The 20,336-nt window shown below is 40.8% G+C and overlaps 2 protein-coding genes across 6 annotated transcripts in view; both read left to right on the top strand.

Annotated features, from left to right (window-relative positions):
* The window catches only part of LOC111657203 (protein MTSS 1-like), a 55,122-nt gene extending 51,087 nt beyond the window's left edge, over positions 1-4,035 (top strand). For all 5 annotated transcript variants that reach the window (XM_023409292.2, XM_023409289.2, XM_023409291.2 and 2 more), the window contains one exon: positions 286-4,035. In XM_023409292.2, the coding sequence (XP_023265060.1) occupies positions 286-845 (560 nt within the window). In that variant the 3' untranslated portion in view covers positions 846-4,035. The remainder of the gene's footprint in view (positions 1-285) is intronic.
* A 993-nt stretch (positions 4,036-5,028) lies between these two features.
* The window catches only part of LOC111657205 (transmembrane protein 65-like), a 37,275-nt gene continuing 21,967 nt past the window's right edge, over positions 5,029-20,336 (top strand). The window contains exons 1-2 of the mRNA XM_023409297.2: positions 5,029-5,352; positions 5,649-5,989. Of these exons, the coding sequence (XP_023265065.1) occupies positions 5,683-5,989 (307 nt within the window). The 5' untranslated portion in view covers positions 5,029-5,352; positions 5,649-5,682. The remainder of the gene's footprint in view (positions 5,353-5,648; positions 5,990-20,336) is intronic.

Raw genomic sequence — 20,336 nt, 5'->3', positions numbered from 1 at the left:
ATGTCCTCATATGTGGACATCATTTTTCTCAGGTCCCAATCAGCCTAAATAGCAAAGAGAAATTAAAAATGCACGCCATGCAAGAGTTCGGGTCTTAGGAGGTTAAAGCTTTCAATTTTTACCTTCTTGATCTTGTATGTTTGTAAGATATCAAGGTTGTATATATCAGTAACTCCCTCTTTAAACACACTTAATATAATATATAGAGAAATTTACTTTATTGCTAGTGAAATTCATTTTGTTAATGCCTGAAATTGGCTGATTATTTCTGTTGTGTCATTGCAGGCCCATGTTCAGGTCAGGGATATTACTCAGGATCCAGCCCCCATAATGCCTCTGGCTCCTATTCTACAGGCCATGGTCCAGTTATCGTCACCCCAGGGGTTGCTACAATTCGCCGCACCCCCTCTTCAAAACCTTCCGCTCGCCGTTCAGGCTCCATTGTAGGTACAGGCCCCATCCCTATTCGTACACCTGTCATCCCAGTAAAAATCCCAACGGTGCCTGACATGTCAGGAGCAGTTAATGGGAGCAGGAGTGCAGAGGAGATGGGAGGAGGAGGAGAGGGTGGAGAAGAAAGCCCAGATTCTCCAACATTCGCAGGAGTGGAGGATGCTGGCACACTGCCTGTGATGTCCTGGAGTGGTCAAGCTACGACCAACCCTCCCACCATCCCCCTACCCAACCAGCTGACCCAGCAGCACCTTCAGAGTGAGACTGGGCTGGAAGGAGGAGGAGAGGAAGCTGGAGAAGGCGGAGATGGAAACATGCTGGTGGCCATACGCAAGGGGGTCAAGCTCAAGAGAACGCTCACCAACGATCGCTCCGCACCGCGCATTGCATGATGACATCATCACAATATACAGGCGAGGGTCACAAGAAACATGTGATCTCCTGTCATAGGCGTGTGGCGCCCCCTTCATTATATTTGTAAATGAGGTTAAAGGCTTTACAAAAAGTGTTGCTGATAGAAATGCAATATAGAGAATCAAAAGGCTTCTTATGCTACTATGAGAAATCATTGGCACCTGTTCTACATTTCTCATTCTGTAAATTTTCATCTGGGAGAATCTCTCACTACAGAAGCCATCCATAATGAGAGGAAAATATATAGACATGTAAGGTGCAAGTTGTCTTTGGTATTGGCTTATGATGCCTCAGAAACTATGTAAAGACGGGTTTGTTAAAATATGGGTTTGGCCCCAAAGTGGATCACAGGCCCACTTAAGTTAGATCCTTGTATAGTTGAATAACTGTACGAGCCTGTGCGAGTACAAGGAAAAGACCTAATTTCTCACAAAGGCCCTCGAATAAAGGCCTAAGCACTAAAATGTATTTGCAAATCCGAGCCCACAGCTGTGTAATCTCAGTGTAAAACATGAGGATGTTTTTGCTAATAACAAGAAGGACAGAGCAGCATTACAGTACAGTGTGTTCATTTCTTTGAGAAGACAGTAAAGATGTACTTTGCACATTTTGCATCCAGTATTTGCCCTGAAGCAATTGGTTGGACAAGGACAACATGTATGCCTCTTCTCAGTGTAAAAAACACTGTATTATATGTCTAAACACGTACTGTTGCAGGAGTGCATTGTACCATGGAGGGATAAATAAGCACTCTTAACTGCATAGTGGCAGAAAGAGCACAGTAAGTACACCACGGTGTCACAAGAGCAATATTCAGGTTCACTAGAAAGTAATGGCTCCATTTGGAAACTCCTGGATTTCATCAGCTGCTCAGATGAAGAGATGCCCTGATATGAATGTGCTGTGTTGTCAAAGCTGTCTTCCTCTCACAGTTCATAAAATACGTGGGATGTCCACAGAGCCAACAAGGGCAGGGGTATGAACAATTCAGAGACTGACTGCGCTGCACCCGAGCTGCAGGAGACTACAGTGTGACTAAAGCATCACAAGGTTGATGAGTTATGTTTTGTTTTAGTTGTTTTAGTATTTACACGATTTGTAAATAATTTTGCACGCCTCTGTTGCTGAGGAGTGTGTGGTTGCTTCTTGCTCTCTGTATCTTTGCTCTATTTCCATCTGCTCCACCTGCTTCAAGGTGCCAAAATGGCTCAGTTTTACATCTTAAAACAAGATGTTTATTGATGTTTATATAATGATCATCACATCCCATTGCCTTGGGATGTGGATTGGTTTTCTTTTTCCTTATTTTTTCCAATATGATTCTCATTTAATCTGCAGTATCTACATGCTGAGCTTTGTAGAACTTCTCAGTGGTTTGTGATTATATATTAGTCTTATATCTTAGCCCCTTAATTTTTGTAGCATTTATTAGCCATACTGCAGCCTGCGCATTGATTGCTCATAACGTTACTAATAATTGTCAAAGTACAGATGTGCCATGTCAACGTTAATTCAAATCTGTATATATATATATATATATATATATATGTGTGTGTGTGTGTGTGTATACACACATATTATTAAACAATGTTATTGAGGCAAAATATTTTTGATGTTTTCAAAGTTATGAGTTTAAAGCTATTATTGGTAATGCCATACTGTTTTTATTCTGTCTGGTTGCTGTTATTGAACTCTGTTCTCTTCGAAACGCATGTAACATGCATGCATCCTTATGATTAATTAGGGTTTTACGTTTCATCTCCAACGTTGGTGTTTTGATTTCTTTTGTAATAGCAAAAAGTTCAGTTGAAACACATTTTGTTCCCCTAAGAACTTAGGAAATCGCATCAAAATCTGTTGTATAATGAGAAGTACGCCATTATAGGTACATTTTAATTTTTAATTTTTTTTTTTTACCTGGACAATATGATTTTCTGAGGCTTTTCCTCAGACTTCAGCATTGGAAGACAATTAGTCTCATTGAGTTATAGTCTGTGTTTTAATTTTCTTTTCAGTTCAAGCACTGTGAGACCACGGCTACTACAAGATGTATGAAAGTGTAAATATTATTTAGCTGTACAAGTTAGTCCAGGAACTCACACGTTTTTTAATTTATTTTCTTTCTCAGTCTTTAAATCTCTTTTTCTTTCTCAACCTATCTCTATTTTTATACTTATATAAAATATCGGAGTAATAGAGTCGTTCCCTGTACCCATGCATGTGCTATCTAATGGTGTGTTGTACATCAGGTTTTAGCAGCAGTGAAATGTCCACAACAATCCAGCTACGATTCATTTAAGTCCCTTATTTCACACATATACACACACGTATAAACTGCATTTTAATAAGGGCTGGTTTAAAAGTGAACAGCCGCTACAGAAAAGTTAGTTTTTTTCCTGACCTCCAGGCACCAAGAGAAGTAATGCAGAGATTTAAATCAGTATTATGAGTGCAGATTTTGGGATGATGCAGAACTGCATCAACTTCAGTTTCAGTTCAGTCAAGACAGTACATTTTTTTTCTGAATGGTTATGCCTTAATCTTTTGTTTTAAATCTTTTAAAAGATGTGGGAGTGATGGAGCTGAGCTGATTTCAGGAACAAATGGCACGCTGCCCACAACTTCTGGCCTTCCTTTATATGACCCAGAGTTTCCCAGAGAGATCTTGGCACCTGCCTGAATTAACCCATAGTGTGAACAGGGGGGTGCACCACAAACCATATTTTGCATTGAAAACACCCCTTTATTGTTTAATATCAAAAGAGCAAAGATAATATAACTGCTTAGATATTTTGGGAAACCCAGCATTCAGTTCTCAATATTGTTGAAGATGTTAATATTTTTGTTTTTGTTTGTTTTTGGCCGTCCACCTGTTTAAAACTTGATTTGTCGACCTGTAATTTTCATATTTAAATTGCTAGTATAAATATATATATTATATCAGAGCAGCCAAATGTCACTATATCCTATGAATAAGACATTTATAGTTTGGGGGGGTGAAAGTAGTAGTTTAGTTTTTAGCTTATTTTTCCCCCACGAGGAGAGTTGACCTCTCTATCTGTCCGCATACAGTTCAACAGGCTATGATGCAGTTTGTTTCAGGAAGTAAAAGGTTGTTATTTTTTGTGTAATGACAGCTTTAGCAATATAATAAAAGTATAAATTTTGCTTTGGCTCAGTGGCTTCTTGAATGTCTAAGTGTGCAACCTCCTCGTGTATCAAAAGTACCAAATATTGGAACGGACCACTTTCCTGATACTAAGTTTAAATCTTTTCTTAAAAGGTAAATAGGTAAAATAATCTCACCACCTAATCTCACCTCAATGTACTCATCAACAGACTGAGGTGGCTCAGTTACCAAGACATTAAGACAAACTCACCTTTAGGCCTTGGAGTTCATGTTCGGTTTTAAAGTTCACTGTTGACCTTGAAAACAAAAGATCACTCAGATGAATATTGTTTTGCACATGAAGTAATTCTTGTGTAACAACCACACAATGAGCCGTTTGTTCATTTCACTGTTTACGACAAAGCTTTTACACTAGTCCGGTCTGAAAACTGGCCAGGATATAAACAGATGATGTGTTTGTTTTTGCCCACCAGGGGTCGCTCTTGTCTGCCCTTTAAAACCCAAACCTAGTTTATAGTTTCAGCTTGGGAAATGCATCACTCCTCCCATTCTGAGGGGACTGAAAACACTCGTCAAATCAATGAAACTACGGCCAAAACAATTAATCTGCCGCTCTCACACAGAAACCCCCGACTTGAATTAGAAAAGTAGTGAACAAAGCATTAAAATTCTAAGTGAAACAAACAATGTTTTCGCTTTTAAAGTACAGACTTTCTCTTCGAAACAAATAACTTCCACATGGTGTCATATTTTCTTGGGGTGTGGACTCTGGCTGAATAGTTCAATGCCCCACATGCATAATAGCAGGATGGGGTGGGTGAGCACACACCCAACAGACAAATACACTCCTTTCACATTGTAAAATATTCCCACGAGAGGTTTTCAGCATGTCTGGATCACCATAAGAAATATTTCATTTCTCATTATGATACAGACAGTGTTTTTTTTCGTTACGGCAGATGCAGTAGCTATAACATGACTACAGCTGACCGCCCATGGTCCCTATGTATTGAGTGTGTCCTGCGTACGTCTGGCGGTGCCGTCAGAGTTACGCACGGAGGAAAGCAGCGCTGCCATTGGAAAATATTTTCGGGGGCTATTGGCCGCTGAAGCGCCCTCCCATCCGCCTCACACCATCCTGTCAGCCAGAGGTTACACCAGTCCGGGATAAAGCTGGCAAAAATGTGATTTTGTAGCTACAATTACACAGTTAGTGTGTTTGAGGGTTTTCTTTGTGCGACTAGCTACAAAATCTGACAGCGAGGAAAACGAGAAACGTATGCGCCGGAGCAGCTCGTGTCTTTTCAAGGTTTCCTGTGGAGGTTGTGGTCCGGGACAGCGGAGCATCGACTGAGGTGCGTCCGATAAGACAAGTTGCACTTTGATTTGTGGACAGCTGTCGCATCCTTTCCTACTACATGCTTCCCAGAAGGCGTGTAAGATACGCTCGTGTCGATACGTTCGTAAATAATGTGAAAAATTGTCACTGTCAGGCCCGCGGTTTGCCCTTAAATAACCCAGGCTGAGGATGTGTACTTATGTGTTTTCTTGCGACCATTGCAGAGATGAATTGTGTCATGTGAAGCTACATGTTCCAGGTGTTCTGAGTACCGATAACAGGCCTCTTACAGTGTCCTCTGCTCTCCACCAGGTTCTCGGCGCATTGCTCTTCCCCCATCCCAGAGATGCTGCCCTGCCTGCGGAGAGTCCTGCGGCCCGCTCTCTCTCTGAGAGCCGGGACTGGGCTGGCCAGAGCCGGACTCAGCAACCACCAAACACCCGCCATGGCATCCTCGGCACGGTTCGCCTCTGAGCCCCCGCTCTGCATGCTGGTGCAGCGGTGTAACCTGGGCACGCACCCGCTGAAGGAACCCGTGGAGCCTCTCAACTCGCCCCGGGGAGCCAAGGAGTTTATTTATAGCCTTCATCCGACTGAGCGCACCTGTCTGCTGCGAGAACTGCACAAGTTCGAGTCCATAGCTATAGCTCAAGGTAGGTGATGTGTTTTAATGCAGCATGTAGTATTACATATATTTACATTTGAAGCTGGTTAATACATCTGAATATGAACAATTTCCATTAGAAATTGAATCAATCTCTTAGCCATAACTTTATTGAATTTATCAACTAATATAAAACAGGAGATCATCTATTTAAGGCAGGCTTTACTGGGGAATTCATTATTGACAAAACGCTTTATTGAAATATTTTACATAGCATCATAGTAATGATAATCTACTTTGCATCATAGTAGTTATCCACTGCAGGTCACAGTCTGATTATTCGCCACTGCATCACTGGATGTAATATCAATCAACAAGCAGTTAACGCTGGTGTTAAAAAATGTTTACCCATCAGCCTGATTATAATGAACTAGGCATGAAAGTGAAGTAACCTAAAGTGTTGTTGTTGTTAAATCAAAAGTCTCTTTTTAATCTTAAGCATAATGCAGGTCTGAGAGCCACAGCTGGAAGACTCTGGTGAAAGCCTTTGCTTTTCTTTCAAAACATCCTACCATCATCACATTGTGAAGTTACATATTAATCCCCAAGTGCTGTTCAACAGCTGATCTCTGACCTCTGACCCCTGTGTTCCCCCCTCCCTGTGTACAGAGAGAAGAGAATCTATTGGCAGGGATCAATAAAGTATGTTACCATTACTGTAACTCAGTAGCCACGTCTGTCAGATCTAATAATTAGGAAAACACTGATAATGGCAGCCCCTAGGACAGAGATATTGGTGTACAAACATGTTCGCTTACAGGCTGATCAGGCGTGGAGGTAGCAGAGTAGACTACAGAAACCCACAAGAGACACATACCTGACCCAAATAAGGCTGAAGTGTGCGTCTCTTAACCACAAGGAGGATGGAGGTTTGGTTAGCACAACCTTTTGTTTTCCTCACAGTCCAAAGACATGTAAGTCAGGTTCATTGAAAAATCTAAATTACTTGTGGGTGTGAATGTGTGTGACTGTCAATCTATTCATGTGGTAGACTGTGAGCCAAAACTCTGGCTCTACTTCATATTAGGTGGTATATAAACTGTTAACACACTAGGTCAAATTCATATTAACATTTCCAGTATCATTTTGGAAAGTTTTTTTTGTTTTGTTTTTTGTTTTATTCCTGATCTGTCCAGTCCTTACAAACTGCTTTTAACACACTGAGGTACAGTGCAGTTTACCCAGTACAATGTGCACTTCCTAGTACAGCATGTACAGTAGTTGGTTTTTCAGTCCGCTGTATGAGGCATTATTTTGGGCATCAATGGAACATAAGAATTGAATTATGAGAGCACAGTCGATGTCTCACATAGGGAGAGAGAAGGAAGCGGGTCGATCGATACTGAGATAGAAGAGAATAGAGGGAGGGAAAGAGGAAAGACATGAGTAATGATGAAGAGGCTTTACAGCATATGAGGCTCTCTGGGAGTGTGCTGCTCTGAGCTCTTGTCACCCTTTATATTTCTCTCCAGCGGGAAAGTATAGACTATACTTAAATATGGATGATTTTAATTTTGTATAATGGCTTAGTGTTCATCTTTGTGCCAAATTTTTGGATATTGCATTTGAATTAACAATAACAAAGAACTCAAAAGCCATTGAAAAATAGTATAAAGTGTATATTGGAAACTTAATCAGTGCTGCTTTTGTGTCGTCAGTGAAAATATTGATATTAATTTCAGATCCGCTGTTCTGAGCCCTATGATGTTGTGGATAAAAGACTAAGAGCTGTCGCATTATCTCTGCAGCTCTGCGAGACATAAGCAGCGTTTTCAGTGTAGTTTTGTTTACTCTAATATCTCATGATCGACAAATGATTGCCGTGCCCTGCAGGGAAGCTTCAAAAAGCTCCTGCATCTCAAGATTTGAAGAGAATAATCCCTAAAATCTCTTGAGTTCCACCCAGTAGATGAAATGTTATACTCATACTGTACACCATGGTCCTTTACAGAATATAGCAACTGACTGATGAATGTTGAACATATATGCATGTGCTGCTATGAATAGTGTCATACTGTTTCTTCTCACTGTACAGTGCGTGAGGCTCTGAATAACAAGTAGCAACGACAGTCCAGACTTGCATTGTTAATATTAGCATACCTCTGACACTGTGAGTTGAAAAGTTTCATGTGTTTGTTTTCTTCACAGTGTCAGATTTAGTTGCTTTAAAGTGGCTATTTGTACGTTTTCTCTGCCGCTGGAACGTGGTTTCTTGCCAGGAGCGGGTGGTCGTGACTATTGCTTGACAAGAGCATCAGCCATTGTTGTGTTTAGAAGATCAGAGGTTTTAATATGTCCTCTGACCAACGCTACGTCTTCAGGGCAGATTGGAGGCTACAGTGACTTGCTAGCGGAAAGTGCCAAGCTGGAAAAGACGTATTAGCAATAAGAGCTAACATTGGCATTGCTTTGCACTGTTGGAAACAGCTGTGCTTGACTTGCGATGTTTCTTCCAGACTGGCAAGTAAACCGCTGTTAATGCTAACAGTGGTTATATAGAAATAGCTAAACTTGCAAATAGCTCTTTTAAATGCAGTTTTGGAGGCCTGTGTATATTCTCATTTGTCCAGGTCATAGTATCCTAAAGGAGTTTTTTTAAATCGAAAACAACTGGACTAGGTTATTTGTCTGGGAAGACATTTCACCTCTCATCCAAGAGGCTTCATCAGTTCGTGTACGCATCTGACCAGGCTAGGACTGGTCCTACTTTCTGGTGTGGAGACCCAGGTATTTAACCTCTTGTGGGCGTTCACAATAATGATGATCTCACTGGTTCCCTTTTGTGCTCCAAGTGTCAACGACAGTCGTTTGCATGACTGTCGTTGGTGGAAAATTGGTTTTCAACTTCGTTAGTGCTCTATTGTGTTATAACGACAGTCGTTGGAGTCACTCGCCACTTGTGAACAGTTGTTATTCTTGGAGGCTAGATTGTTGAGTCTCCTGGGAAGGGATGAAAGGGCAGCATTGTAAATTGGAGATAGGTGGTGTCTGAGACCTCCTCCCCTGTTGAGGGATGGTTTCTCTATTTTTACATAGATAGCCTCTTTTACTCCTCTTTCGAACCAACTGTCCTCTCTGTCTAGGATGTGGACATTGCTGTCCTCAAAGGAGTGGGCTTTCTCTTTGAGATGTAAATGGACAGCAGAGTCCAAACCTGAGGAGTTAGCTCTCCTGTGTTGGGCCATGCGTTTATGCAGTGGTTGTTTCGTTTCTCCAATGTAGAGGTCATTGCATTCCTCGTTACACTGGACTGCATACACCAGGTTGCTTTTGCGGGTGTGTGGTGTTCTGTCTTTGGGGTGTACCAACCTCTGTCTGAGTGTGTTGCTGGGTTTGAAATACACAGGGATACGGTGTTTGTTGAAGATCCTCCTGAGTTTTTCCGATACTCCAGACACATATGGAATGACTATGTTGTTTTGGAGGCATTTTTTTCCACCAAAAGACAAATTGTAAAAGGCTGTTTTACTTTTTAACTTGTCAAACTTACTCTCCATAAGATCCATAAACCATAAAGAAACCATAAATGCAAATGGGGGGAGGGAAGCATGCTGCTGTCCGCTGCATGTGATGGTATGGATCCTTTACGTTACTGATCGGGTCACCTCTCTCTTTGTACACTAAAATAGGCCAGTTATATTTCTGCTGACTGATACCAACTGCAGTGGCTATTGTAGTCATTTTGGCTGTGATGACAGTGCTGAAAGTGGTGATTACAGAGTTGGTAGCAATAGCAGTGAAGACAAAGATGGGGTGAAGTTTGACATTGTCATCTAACTGTTATTTTGCTAAACAGATAAACAGTGCTGTGTTATTGACAAGACAATCGCATGCTGTTTGGTGTTCACACTTTTAGCGATAATTATAACTCACTACGATTAGACTCTGCTTGACTCCTACATGGTTCTGCAGGAATTAAATAGAGGAATTTGGTACGTTACTCACCTGATTTGAAATGTCTCTCTCTTCCTCATTCCTGCATTCTCTATCCAGACTCTTTATTGTCATAGAGAATAGTAAAGGCCAGCCCATCCATCATTACAAGGCATTTCAATAAGATCTTCCATACTCTCAGTCTTAATAGTACATCATTATTTTCCTGTCAGATGTGGCTGATTGCATCCTGAATACATACTACAAACCTTCCTCTGTGGGCCACAACTGTCCTGCAATAACATGGCTGAGCAAACGATGCAAAATCCCACAAGAGCCTCATGGTGGAGGATTTCATATCACACGCGGAGGTTGTAAAAAGCAAATATGTTGCTCATTTTGGACCATGGGAGTATGTTGCACTTAAAGTGTGAACAACCCTAGGCACAAATCTTAAAGCAAGATGACTTGATACTTGTGCAATGTTTAAATGTTATAGAATATCAGGCAATACCAGCCTTCATTAAAGCTTAATATCGCTTTAAATTGAAAACCAGCACAAATGACACAACCTAAAATGTGAGAATAATGTGAGCGAAGTGAGTATACGCAGAGGACAGCCACTTTCCTCTGCCCTCACCTATGGGGCCTGCCTGGCTGGAGCTTGCTGACATCCTCACCTTCACACTATAAAAACCCTCAGGGATTCTCTTACCTGCTGTACTGTATATGCAGGCTGCAGAGAAGCTGAATCAGTGATTGCTGGACTGGTCGACACCCTCTGTCACACTCGCTGGCTGAGAGATTGATTTTTTTTTTTTTTTTGACAGGCTCATCAAGATCCATCAATATTCAACCCAGAGGCTTCAGGACACCTGAAGCCAAACCCTTATTTTCTTGACATTTGTATGCAGGTTTGGTGACTTGGTATCTGGTGGCAGATAAATCTCACCGACATATCTTAGCACTGGGCAGTCGTCTGAGTCGTCTGCAGTATATGCATGCTGGCTGTGGCCATGTTTCCTGTACACATTTGTTCCAGATTGTGCTGTTAAGTTTAGTTTACGTACTATATTACAAGTCTACTTGAGTTTTTAAAACCAGAAATCTCTTACAAAAGTCAGGAGTGTTCATACCCCCCACACACACCCCGAGACACCCCCCAACCCCACCCTCACCCCACACACGCACACACACACACACACACACACACACACACACACACACACACACAGTTTGCAGTCTTGTTAGACAGTAAGTAATTTTGAGTTTTTGTTTCTGGTGGTTTGACAAATGTGAGTCCAATTCACTCTCCTTTCAGCCATTTTCGGGCTCCACCAACTCATGAGGGAAATATCTGCAGCTTGGTGCTGGCTCAGTGGGTTTATCAGAGGTTATTTTGCTGAAAATAGCTGCCTCCTGCAGCCAAAGGAAAAAAAAACAGTACTGATGAAAGCAGTGAGAATGAACCGGAACATTAAAGTTGAGATCCGGAAAACTTAAAAAATAAGCTGAAAGAGGTTAAATGCTCCACAGAGTTGGATGATAATCCTTTGTGGGTTTGTCACCATGAGCGACCCCCCTTCATATGTCATACAGCTATGATCCATTGTTAATCTGAAAAATTTTTAATTAGCGCAGCTTTAATGTTGTAGACAGAAAAGTGAATGTGGTGTAAAAGTGCTGTTGGTGGATCAGGGAGTGGATCAGAGACGGCTTTGTTAATACAAAAAGCGAGAACTTCCCTCACTGTTCTTTGGAAGCGGTCATACTTAATCTGAGGTCAACTTGGGTCTTCGTAATTCTGGTCTTCTGTTTTAATGTCAAACAGCAGTTTCTAGTCATGTCTCCATTTGTTATTTTGTGATGGTTAAAACTACTCTTGCCCATGTAGCATCTAAATTATTTGGTGAAACAGTACAGTGTTGCTAAAGTCATCTGACATCAGTTCATTTTAATGCAAGCTGAAGTCTGACAAGCTGTTGCCGTTCTGTCTTTTCCAGCTTCAAAAAGTTTGAAAACTTTTTGAAGCTTTATTCCCCATTAAAAAAAAAAAGAAGTCGACTGAGCTTTTTAGGAGCAGATGGTAACAGCCGAGGTAATCTCAAAGACTGAACGTTTGAGTGCATACAAAAGAAAAAGTTAGAAAGAAGGAATTTAAAAGTGAATGTCCAACACAAGGATATTCTTGTTTCAATCTCTCCATTTCAGAGGTTCAAAGATCACTTTTACTGGTAGAAACGGCCCATTCTCAGAGAGGTAAGAGGAGAGAAAGTAAGGTTTGAAGCAAGCCAGTAGTTAAGAAGACAAGTGTGGTAGAGAGACGCAGACAGAGTGGCAGAGATATTTGCAGGATAGATGGGAAGAGAAAGGATGGAGAGAAGTCAAACAGGGAGCTGGACTCTAACAACCAAGACTATTGCAAAGTGACTCAGACTTTTTATTTTTTACCAATAAGAATATAAATACCCGTTTTACCATTCTAGGACAATTGAGTCAGTATTTTTAGTTTATTTTTACGTTTGACTCAAGCCAGAAATGGAGAACAAAAAATTAGCCCATACTATCAACAAAATTGAACAAGGAGAGAAATAAAACTAATCTGGGAACAAAAGCACGGCCTAAAACCTCTGACACAGTTCTGACCTACAGCACAGTTAAAGCGTGGATCTTGAGGAGTTCCCTTATGTCATCATTTCTTACTAACTGCACTGTCAAAGTCAGAGAAAGTGATTATTATACAGAAGAAATGGTTGGCTGGGGAAATAACTGAGACTGGGGTGTTCATATCAAACAATGACATAATCAGACATGAGAGAAGGCTTTTATTGTTTGAATCTCATTGTGAGGTTATAATAATGGTGGAGAGAGAGTGGAGATACGGCGGGCCCACTGAAGTGATGATGACTAGGATATTATCTCCAGTTTCATTCAATATAAAGTGCACCATTTTCACCGAGTCACATTTATTTGCTAAAGATATTTGTATATTAGTATTCTCAAGCCAAAATCAAGCCAGTGTGATAAGTGTAAAAAATGGGACTGTGCTGTTGATGTTGATGTTTGAATATACTTTTTAGCACTAAGCTGCAAAATGGCTGATAAAGAAACAGAAATTACCCCGTGATTTTTATTTTTTTCTAGGCAACTTTGGTTATAGTTGAAATCTTTTTTCACATGAGATATAAATCGAATCTGTTATTACCAGGGGTAGATGCTGATCTATGCACATTTCTGGAAATAGGAAAAGCTATTACACCTCTCAGACAGGGGGGGATATATTTGCATAGAAAGTTATCTTATTCACTTCACTAAAAGTTCAGCCTCAAGTTGGTATAGGATAAAAGCGCAGAGAGAGAAGGCACAGCTTTAGAGAGAAGGGAAGGAGAGATGGAGCAGATATAAGTGAATAAACGACCAGAGATCCTTCCGTTCCATCTGGACCTCTGTGATCATCAGTGTTCAGTTGCCGAGGGACTCGGTGACATCCACTGTGCTAACATGGTTTTCCCACAAGCCTGGTGGTGCCAAGGAAAACGTGATAGGAGACTAGATAGAGGCAATTTCTCTTCATGGCTGAGAGGACGTACAAGTATTGTGGAGAGAGAGAGTTCACCGGAGAGAGGAAGGGAGATGTCTGGATGCTCTTCATGACTTTGCTTTGTTTTTAACCTCGGAGACTCTTGAGGTTTGCAGGATAAAATCTGAGGGGCATCAACACATAAATCACTGTTCCTACTATTTTCTTGAAACAACCCATCTTCCATTTGTTTTTAAGTTTAAAAATTCTTCTTCATCTTGATCGCACCGTGACTGCAGATTCAGTAGGTGTGAAAAGTCCAGGCTTCATCAAAGCTTTCATCCTTTTCACCTCAGGTTTGTATTTCAAAGAGAGGGGAAGCCGTATCCTGTCACCACCTCTCATATTATAGCCCTCTTCTTTGAGATAACGGACAAAGGAGAGCACCTTTTCATTTCTTCATCCTGCCTCAGCTCATGCAATTTTATTATCATGCTAATTCACGCACACTGCTGCATAATGGTTTGGTCTGTGGTGACGTTTAACCAACTGAAATCCATGGACAAACACAAGTGGCCCCTGTCAGTCTGGCAAGAAATGTAGAGGCTGTGGCACCGTTGAGCATTTGCAAGTCATAGTTATGATGCTGCCAATCATGCAACAGTGATTCTCACTTAATGACTTGAATTAATAACGTGCCGGTCAATCAGTCCTAGTGGTGTCCCGTGGACGATTGTCATTTGTGTCATTTGTCTGGTAATTTGTGCACAGAAAAGACACCATTCATCACACAGGCTGTAATAACACGCTGTGTGTATTTATTGAGTGCAGTTTGCTGCTAACAACGGAGCTGCAGCCATGTGTGCTAAGGAGATTTCAGACATAGTGGTTCTTCAGTTGAAACTTTTCTAAACTGCAGTGGCAGTTGAAGTTATTGGCTTGTGAGACAGACCAAATTAAGTGATGGACAAATATATACACAGGATGAGAGCTGACACCAACCAGGTTTTTTTTCCCACTTACAGGATACATTATTTGATAAATTATACATGGACAAAGTACTTGCTAAACACTGCCATCCCTTACTTAGCCTACTGTTGCTACACAGTAAGCTTCTGATGTTTCATGGCACACATAACATTTACAGTGATAACAGTGGCAGATTGACCTCGAAAAACTTCATAATATTTAAAATAATTTGTCCTTGATTTCAGACAGACATAGAAAATGGCAGGTGTTCATTTCCTAGATAGCAACCATTCATTTTGCTGTTAATGACAGATTTCATTAGCTGTAGCTAGCTAGCTAACTTTCCAACTCTCTTAACTAAGTCTCCACCATATTGTTAACAGTCCATTGATGTACTGTATATATAATTATAAATAAATCAAATTATTTTTTGAAGTGTCAAGAACAAATGTGACAGTCTTCACCGTGTTTTTTTTTTTTTGGTTGCTTTTCCTTATTTTGAGTCTTTGTAGTAGAACAAACACACCAAGGCCGAGTACGATGGAAAAAAGCCCATTATAAACGGAGCCCTGTATGTGAGGTTGCCTTCCACTTGGCAATCTGGCACCAATTAAAATGATATCATTCAAATTATAGCCTATGAAGTGAGGAGGAAAATCACTGCATATGGTTCATCTTTTTTGCAAAACCTAGACAGATGGATCAAGGCATGAATCAAATTACGCAGGCACCACAGAAGCCCAGGTAATATTGTTATGCGCAGCAGGACATGTTTGATATTGAAGGTAGTGTTTGTTTTTGTGAGCCTGTCCATTCCATCATGAGGTCATGGACTTCAGCGCATATGAGACAGGGATGGCTTCTTTTGTGCGTTTCTTTTTTTTCTCAAAGGACAATGTGAACTCTAAAGACAACACACACTCACTTTCTGGTTACCTCAGATACTGTTTTCTCTTTCATTGCTTTTGCTCTCTTTTCCCTCTTATCCGTCTCTCTCCTATTCAGTCTGTCTCTCACTTATATGAAATTGACCACAGCACAATACACATCATACCTGCCGGTTTCTCCTTGGTTTGTACCTGGACCCCTTTAACTGACCTTGCTACACAGTCACCATGTATGCTGATTTCACTGCAGCCCCATGACGCTAAAGTTAGCACTTTATAGAGGATATTGAGGTTAATATTTCTCTCCAAGCCTGTATTTACTGCTTTGTATTCATTGTGGGTTTAACCTGGGGAAATACAGTGTTTATTACCTCACTAGAAACTTGACTTCGCTAGCTGCTTCGTTGACTGGTCTGCCTAAAAAACATATAGATAGTTACATAGAAATGTGGTTCTAGATTTCTGATTGTTACTTAGCGTTAACAACACTGACAAACTATTACCTATTTAAGTTGATATGGTGAACCTGTTAGCAAACAGTTGCTTAATCATCCAGCAGAGGATGGAGTCATACTTGTGTTCCCCTGATGAAGGTAAATCCAATATTCACCTTTCTTTTAGCTCTGTTTTTGGTCTACACTAACTCCTTGGTGAAATATGTTAATCTGCTAAATGCTCCCCTGTGCTCACAAGTTAGCTACTAACTTCGTCTGTCTGCTGTTTGGTGCCGGGCGGGTAATGTACGGTAATTTTTAGAGCTTTTTTTCAGCCAAAACAATGAGTTGAAACTCTGTAGATCTGAACAATCAGGTGATAATTCTCTGTGGGTTTGTCCCTACTAGCGATCTGTTATCCTGTAATCATGTGATCCATTGTTCATATAAAGATATCGACTGCAGCAGCTTAAGGTATTTATTATAAGTCAAATATAAATATAACAATCACTGCTCCTCAGGACTCCCAGTTGAATTTAAAGGCCCTTCCCCTGTCTTTCTTGCTGAGTCAGGCTCGGGGTTCGCTGGCGGTCAGGTCCATATTAGGGTGGGTGTTTACCAGCTGATGAAATCCTGGTGTATGCTGTACTGCCGTGGTTTCCAATATTCAAATTTGGAAAGCATGCTGTGTCTTCACGTGGCTGAAACCAAATGGAAATACTACTGACTTTTAAAAAGTGCTGTGCGTAACAGTTTTTAAGATGAAGCTCCTGCCATTTTATCTGCTGCTGTTATTCAGCTGGGACGCCACGGTCACACTGTGTTAAGTGATATTATTGTTGCTGCTTTGTACAGTAACATGCCGGCAACAGGCTAACAGAGCAATGCTGATCGTAAAGGTGTAAAGTTGTTCCACATGAAACAGGAGCAACAGACCTTTTTCACAGTAGACATTTTGACTTGCCGTAGCAGGAAATGCACAGATGGAACAAATTTCACCGGCACAGTTCCATGAAGTGCCTCAATAAGCCGCACCAGTGAGCCTGCATGCACAAAACCAAGACCCTGGACCTAGCTCTAAATGGAAGGCAGTTGTTTTTAATACACCAGTGCTTCTCCCGCTATGACATGCCAAAATCATCTGCTGTGAAAAAAAGGTCTGTATACAACAGTACAGAGATTGTAATTTGCCAAAACAAGTGAAAACACCTGCCCATGTGGTCCTGTGTGGCATCTGATCAATGACTAATTGGCACTGAGGAGTCCAGATGCCAGCAGCTAACTCGCTTTACATGACAGAAAACATTCCGTGCTTTTATTCAGTGCCAGGACTGTGAAGTAGTACGGTGACCTAGAAGACCGCTGCAGGATTTGAATCCTCTGGAAACAAAAACGTAAAATGGTTGTCGGAAAAAATATATTGCTCCTGTTGGAATTATTATCTGTCATGGTCTGCAGGAACTTTATCTCTATGTAGTGTTTCCAAAGTGGAGGGGAGGTGTTTTCAGTGCGAGTCTCTCTGAGTTATTTAAGGCAGCCCACTGTTCAATTAAAAATATTTCCCTTTTCCCTCTTTGTTCCTACTGGCTGAGTGCCTGCCATAAGATAGATAGAAACTTCCCTTTTTCCCTCCCATCTCTAGTGGTTTGCCATTTGTCAAAGGGGATTTTTTTTTTCAAGGATTTGTGGCTATGTTTTCTGTCTGTTTCTGTGTTTTGTTACAGCTGCCTTAATTAGTATCGGGGGAACAGACTGATGTCTACCTGTCTAAATGGAGTTCACTGAACTCACAGGAAAAATAAGTACTTCACCGAAAGGTTAAACTGACGGGTTATCTCTGCATTTACTGGGAGCTACTCATTATTTTCTCTCAGCCAGCTAAGAGTATTTCCAGTCGAGATGTGACATTCAGAAGCCCCTCCAGTAAACACGTGAGGGGCTGGTGAAAGCCAACAGGTGGAATTACAGAAGTAGAAAGTCTAAAAACAGAAATAATTAGGCTTTCCTGCAAATAACCTTTTTATATGCAAATCACAAGCTCAAGGTGGGCTCGTCATTTCATGGGGTATCGCTTGGTTTTCATTATGTAGTACTTTCTCAAATATTATGCAAGTTATTGTGAAAAATCTAATCTTTTCAAGGACAAATTAATTTCAACCTCTAATTTAGTTGCTGCAAAAACTTATTTTTGTGAACCACAAGTCTGTTCCCATTTCATGTTTACTAATAACTGTCCCAGCCATCTTGGCCTATATTCTGTGTGCTGTGTTATTTCCTCTTTTCTGTCTCATAAATCATAGGAGAACAGCAAAGGGCTGTGCAGTTGATGAATGGCTCCGGCCTTCCATTGTTCCGGTTCTGCTGAGCCCTATTGATCTCGCACACATGCATGCTCGGTCACACACATCGCCATAGGTGCATCCTCATAAATGCAAATAAGGTCACATATATTCACACAGATAAACACAGGCTTACACACTCACACACCATTCCCCCACACAGAACAGTCTCTCGTGTTAAAGCTGCTCTCAGATAATGAGAATCCCTTCTGTTTGTGAGGAGGTGTGAAAGTGGAAAATCAATAAAATCCTGAGGGGAAAAATAGGATGTTTCTTAGTCTACATTAGATAATTAGATAAGCCCAACACACACACACACACACACACTGAGAGAGGCAGTGTCACTAACACACAAACTGCATTGCACTGCTATGCACAGGCCTGTTATGAAAAATACCCGCTGCTTATTTCTTGTTTCTGCCCCTTTAACGCCACCTGAATTTGCAGAAAACCGTATTGACTCTATTTGTCATTTTTATTCAGGCGAATAAAACTCAGAATGGACTGACACACATTAATTCATCATAACTGAGTTCTGCTGAGAGAGAACTTGGCTTTTGGGTTCCCTCACAGACTTATCTCCAATTTCCAAAACTCTGTTCACACTTCAATTTCATGCTGTACCAGCACCAAGGATCTGAAGTGAGTCATTTATCAAACCAAAACAAAAACAAGGTGTGATTTTTATATTGCAGCAAAAAAACCAAAAACAAACTTGTTAATGGTTTTCCTCAATTTCAGAGCAGCAGGCAAACCAACCAGAACACAACCTACGTTTGTAGATGGACTTTTGAGATTGAGAGTAAATTCCAAAGAAGAGGTTCTCAGATTGAGCCTTTTACAGTCAGTGCCATCAGACAGTGTGAACAGGGAATATGGAGTTTTGCCTCTCACCAATAGGAGCATAATGTACAGATTGTCAGATAAAGCCCATTAATGGTCCGATGCAGAAGTCATGATCAGACTTTGTAAGTAGTCACATTAGCAAAACTTATTTGTCAGAGTGTGTTCTCTCATGTCAAAATGCTGCCTGCCTTGTTTTCTTGAAATTATCAGCTTGTAAACAGACTTTTACTCACCAGTTAATTAGACCTTTAAGTGTTATTTAGCCGTGTATAGTAAAGGCTCAAGAGAATCCTTGCAGCTTACTTGGCAATTAAAAGTTAAGCTCTCGATATGTCGCCAAAATGGTGACATATCGTGTTTTCTGTTTTGTGTAAACACAACCTTTATCTGATGCTAAATGCTTGGTGCACAGGGAGGATACAAGATAAGAGAAGGATTGAGAAGAATGAAACATGGCTGCTTTGGTATTTAATCATGCTCACTCTTAGTTACTTATCACTGCCCCTTAAATATTTTCACCACTCCTGCCTGTTGGAATTGAGTCCTCTTGAGACAGCAGCTCTGAAGATTCCATGCAATCAATACTTGGTGCCAGCTGAGTTCTGGGGGCAATAGACAGCCATGTCAGCTCTCACACTTCTAATAAATGGCTGGATGAAGCCCGGTGGATTGGGAGAGAAAAATTCTTCAAGTTAATGGGTTTTTTTCATGATGAGACGGTGGCTCAACTGCTTTTGTCATTTGGCCTCATTCTAATTTAAGTGATGGGAAAATATGGAAGGAACCTGCTTCTCTTTTGGGCCACAGTGATGTATTGCATTATTTCTGTCATATCAAAGTGGGGCAGATTAAAGTGATTGATCTGACTGATGATGAGGCCGCATTTAAGCAGCGTATGACAACAATGTCTCCTGTCTGGTACATACTGTAGATAGATGAGTCAGAAATATTGGATAAAAGTAGAAAAAACATTTTAATTGTGTGGATGCCTACAAGATTAGCAGCTGCTACAGCAGAAGCTAATAAGGAGGATCTAATACAATAAGCAATAAACAATTCATTTTTTGACACTTTTTATATTCTGAGATCTAGAAAAATGCATTTTTGTTTATACACGGGATCTATAGTCTCTAAAACTCAAATATCAACAACCATGGATCATAACAATGTGTGACATTTTGTAAGAGCACAAAATAATGGCAAAGTTCAAGTAAAAGGAAGTGGCTGCTTTCACCTTACAAAGGAATGACAACATTCAACCCAGAGTTTAAGGTGTTTCATTAGTGTTAACATAGGCCTATTATATATTAACATATTAACCCATGAGCCCATACATATGTTAGCCGAGTTGTGCGAGTGTCTACAATCAATAGCTACACCAGGTTTTCCAGCGATTAGTTATTTCTGTTTCCCTAAAGGCGAGAGGATCACAGGTGTATCAGCAGGGAGAAGGCCGACTGGAGAGATC

This window comes from Seriola lalandi, unplaced genomic scaffold (genome assembly GCF_002814215.2).
Source record: "Seriola lalandi dorsalis isolate HSWRI2012SDOR001 ecotype SW California unplaced genomic scaffold, Sedor1 jcf7180002054387, whole genome shotgun sequence".
Classification (NCBI taxonomy): Eukaryota; Metazoa; Chordata; class Actinopteri; order Carangiformes; family Carangidae; genus Seriola; species Seriola lalandi.
The sequence above is the reverse complement of the archived record's forward strand: the minus strand, read 5'-3'. Positions and strand labels throughout refer to the sequence as shown.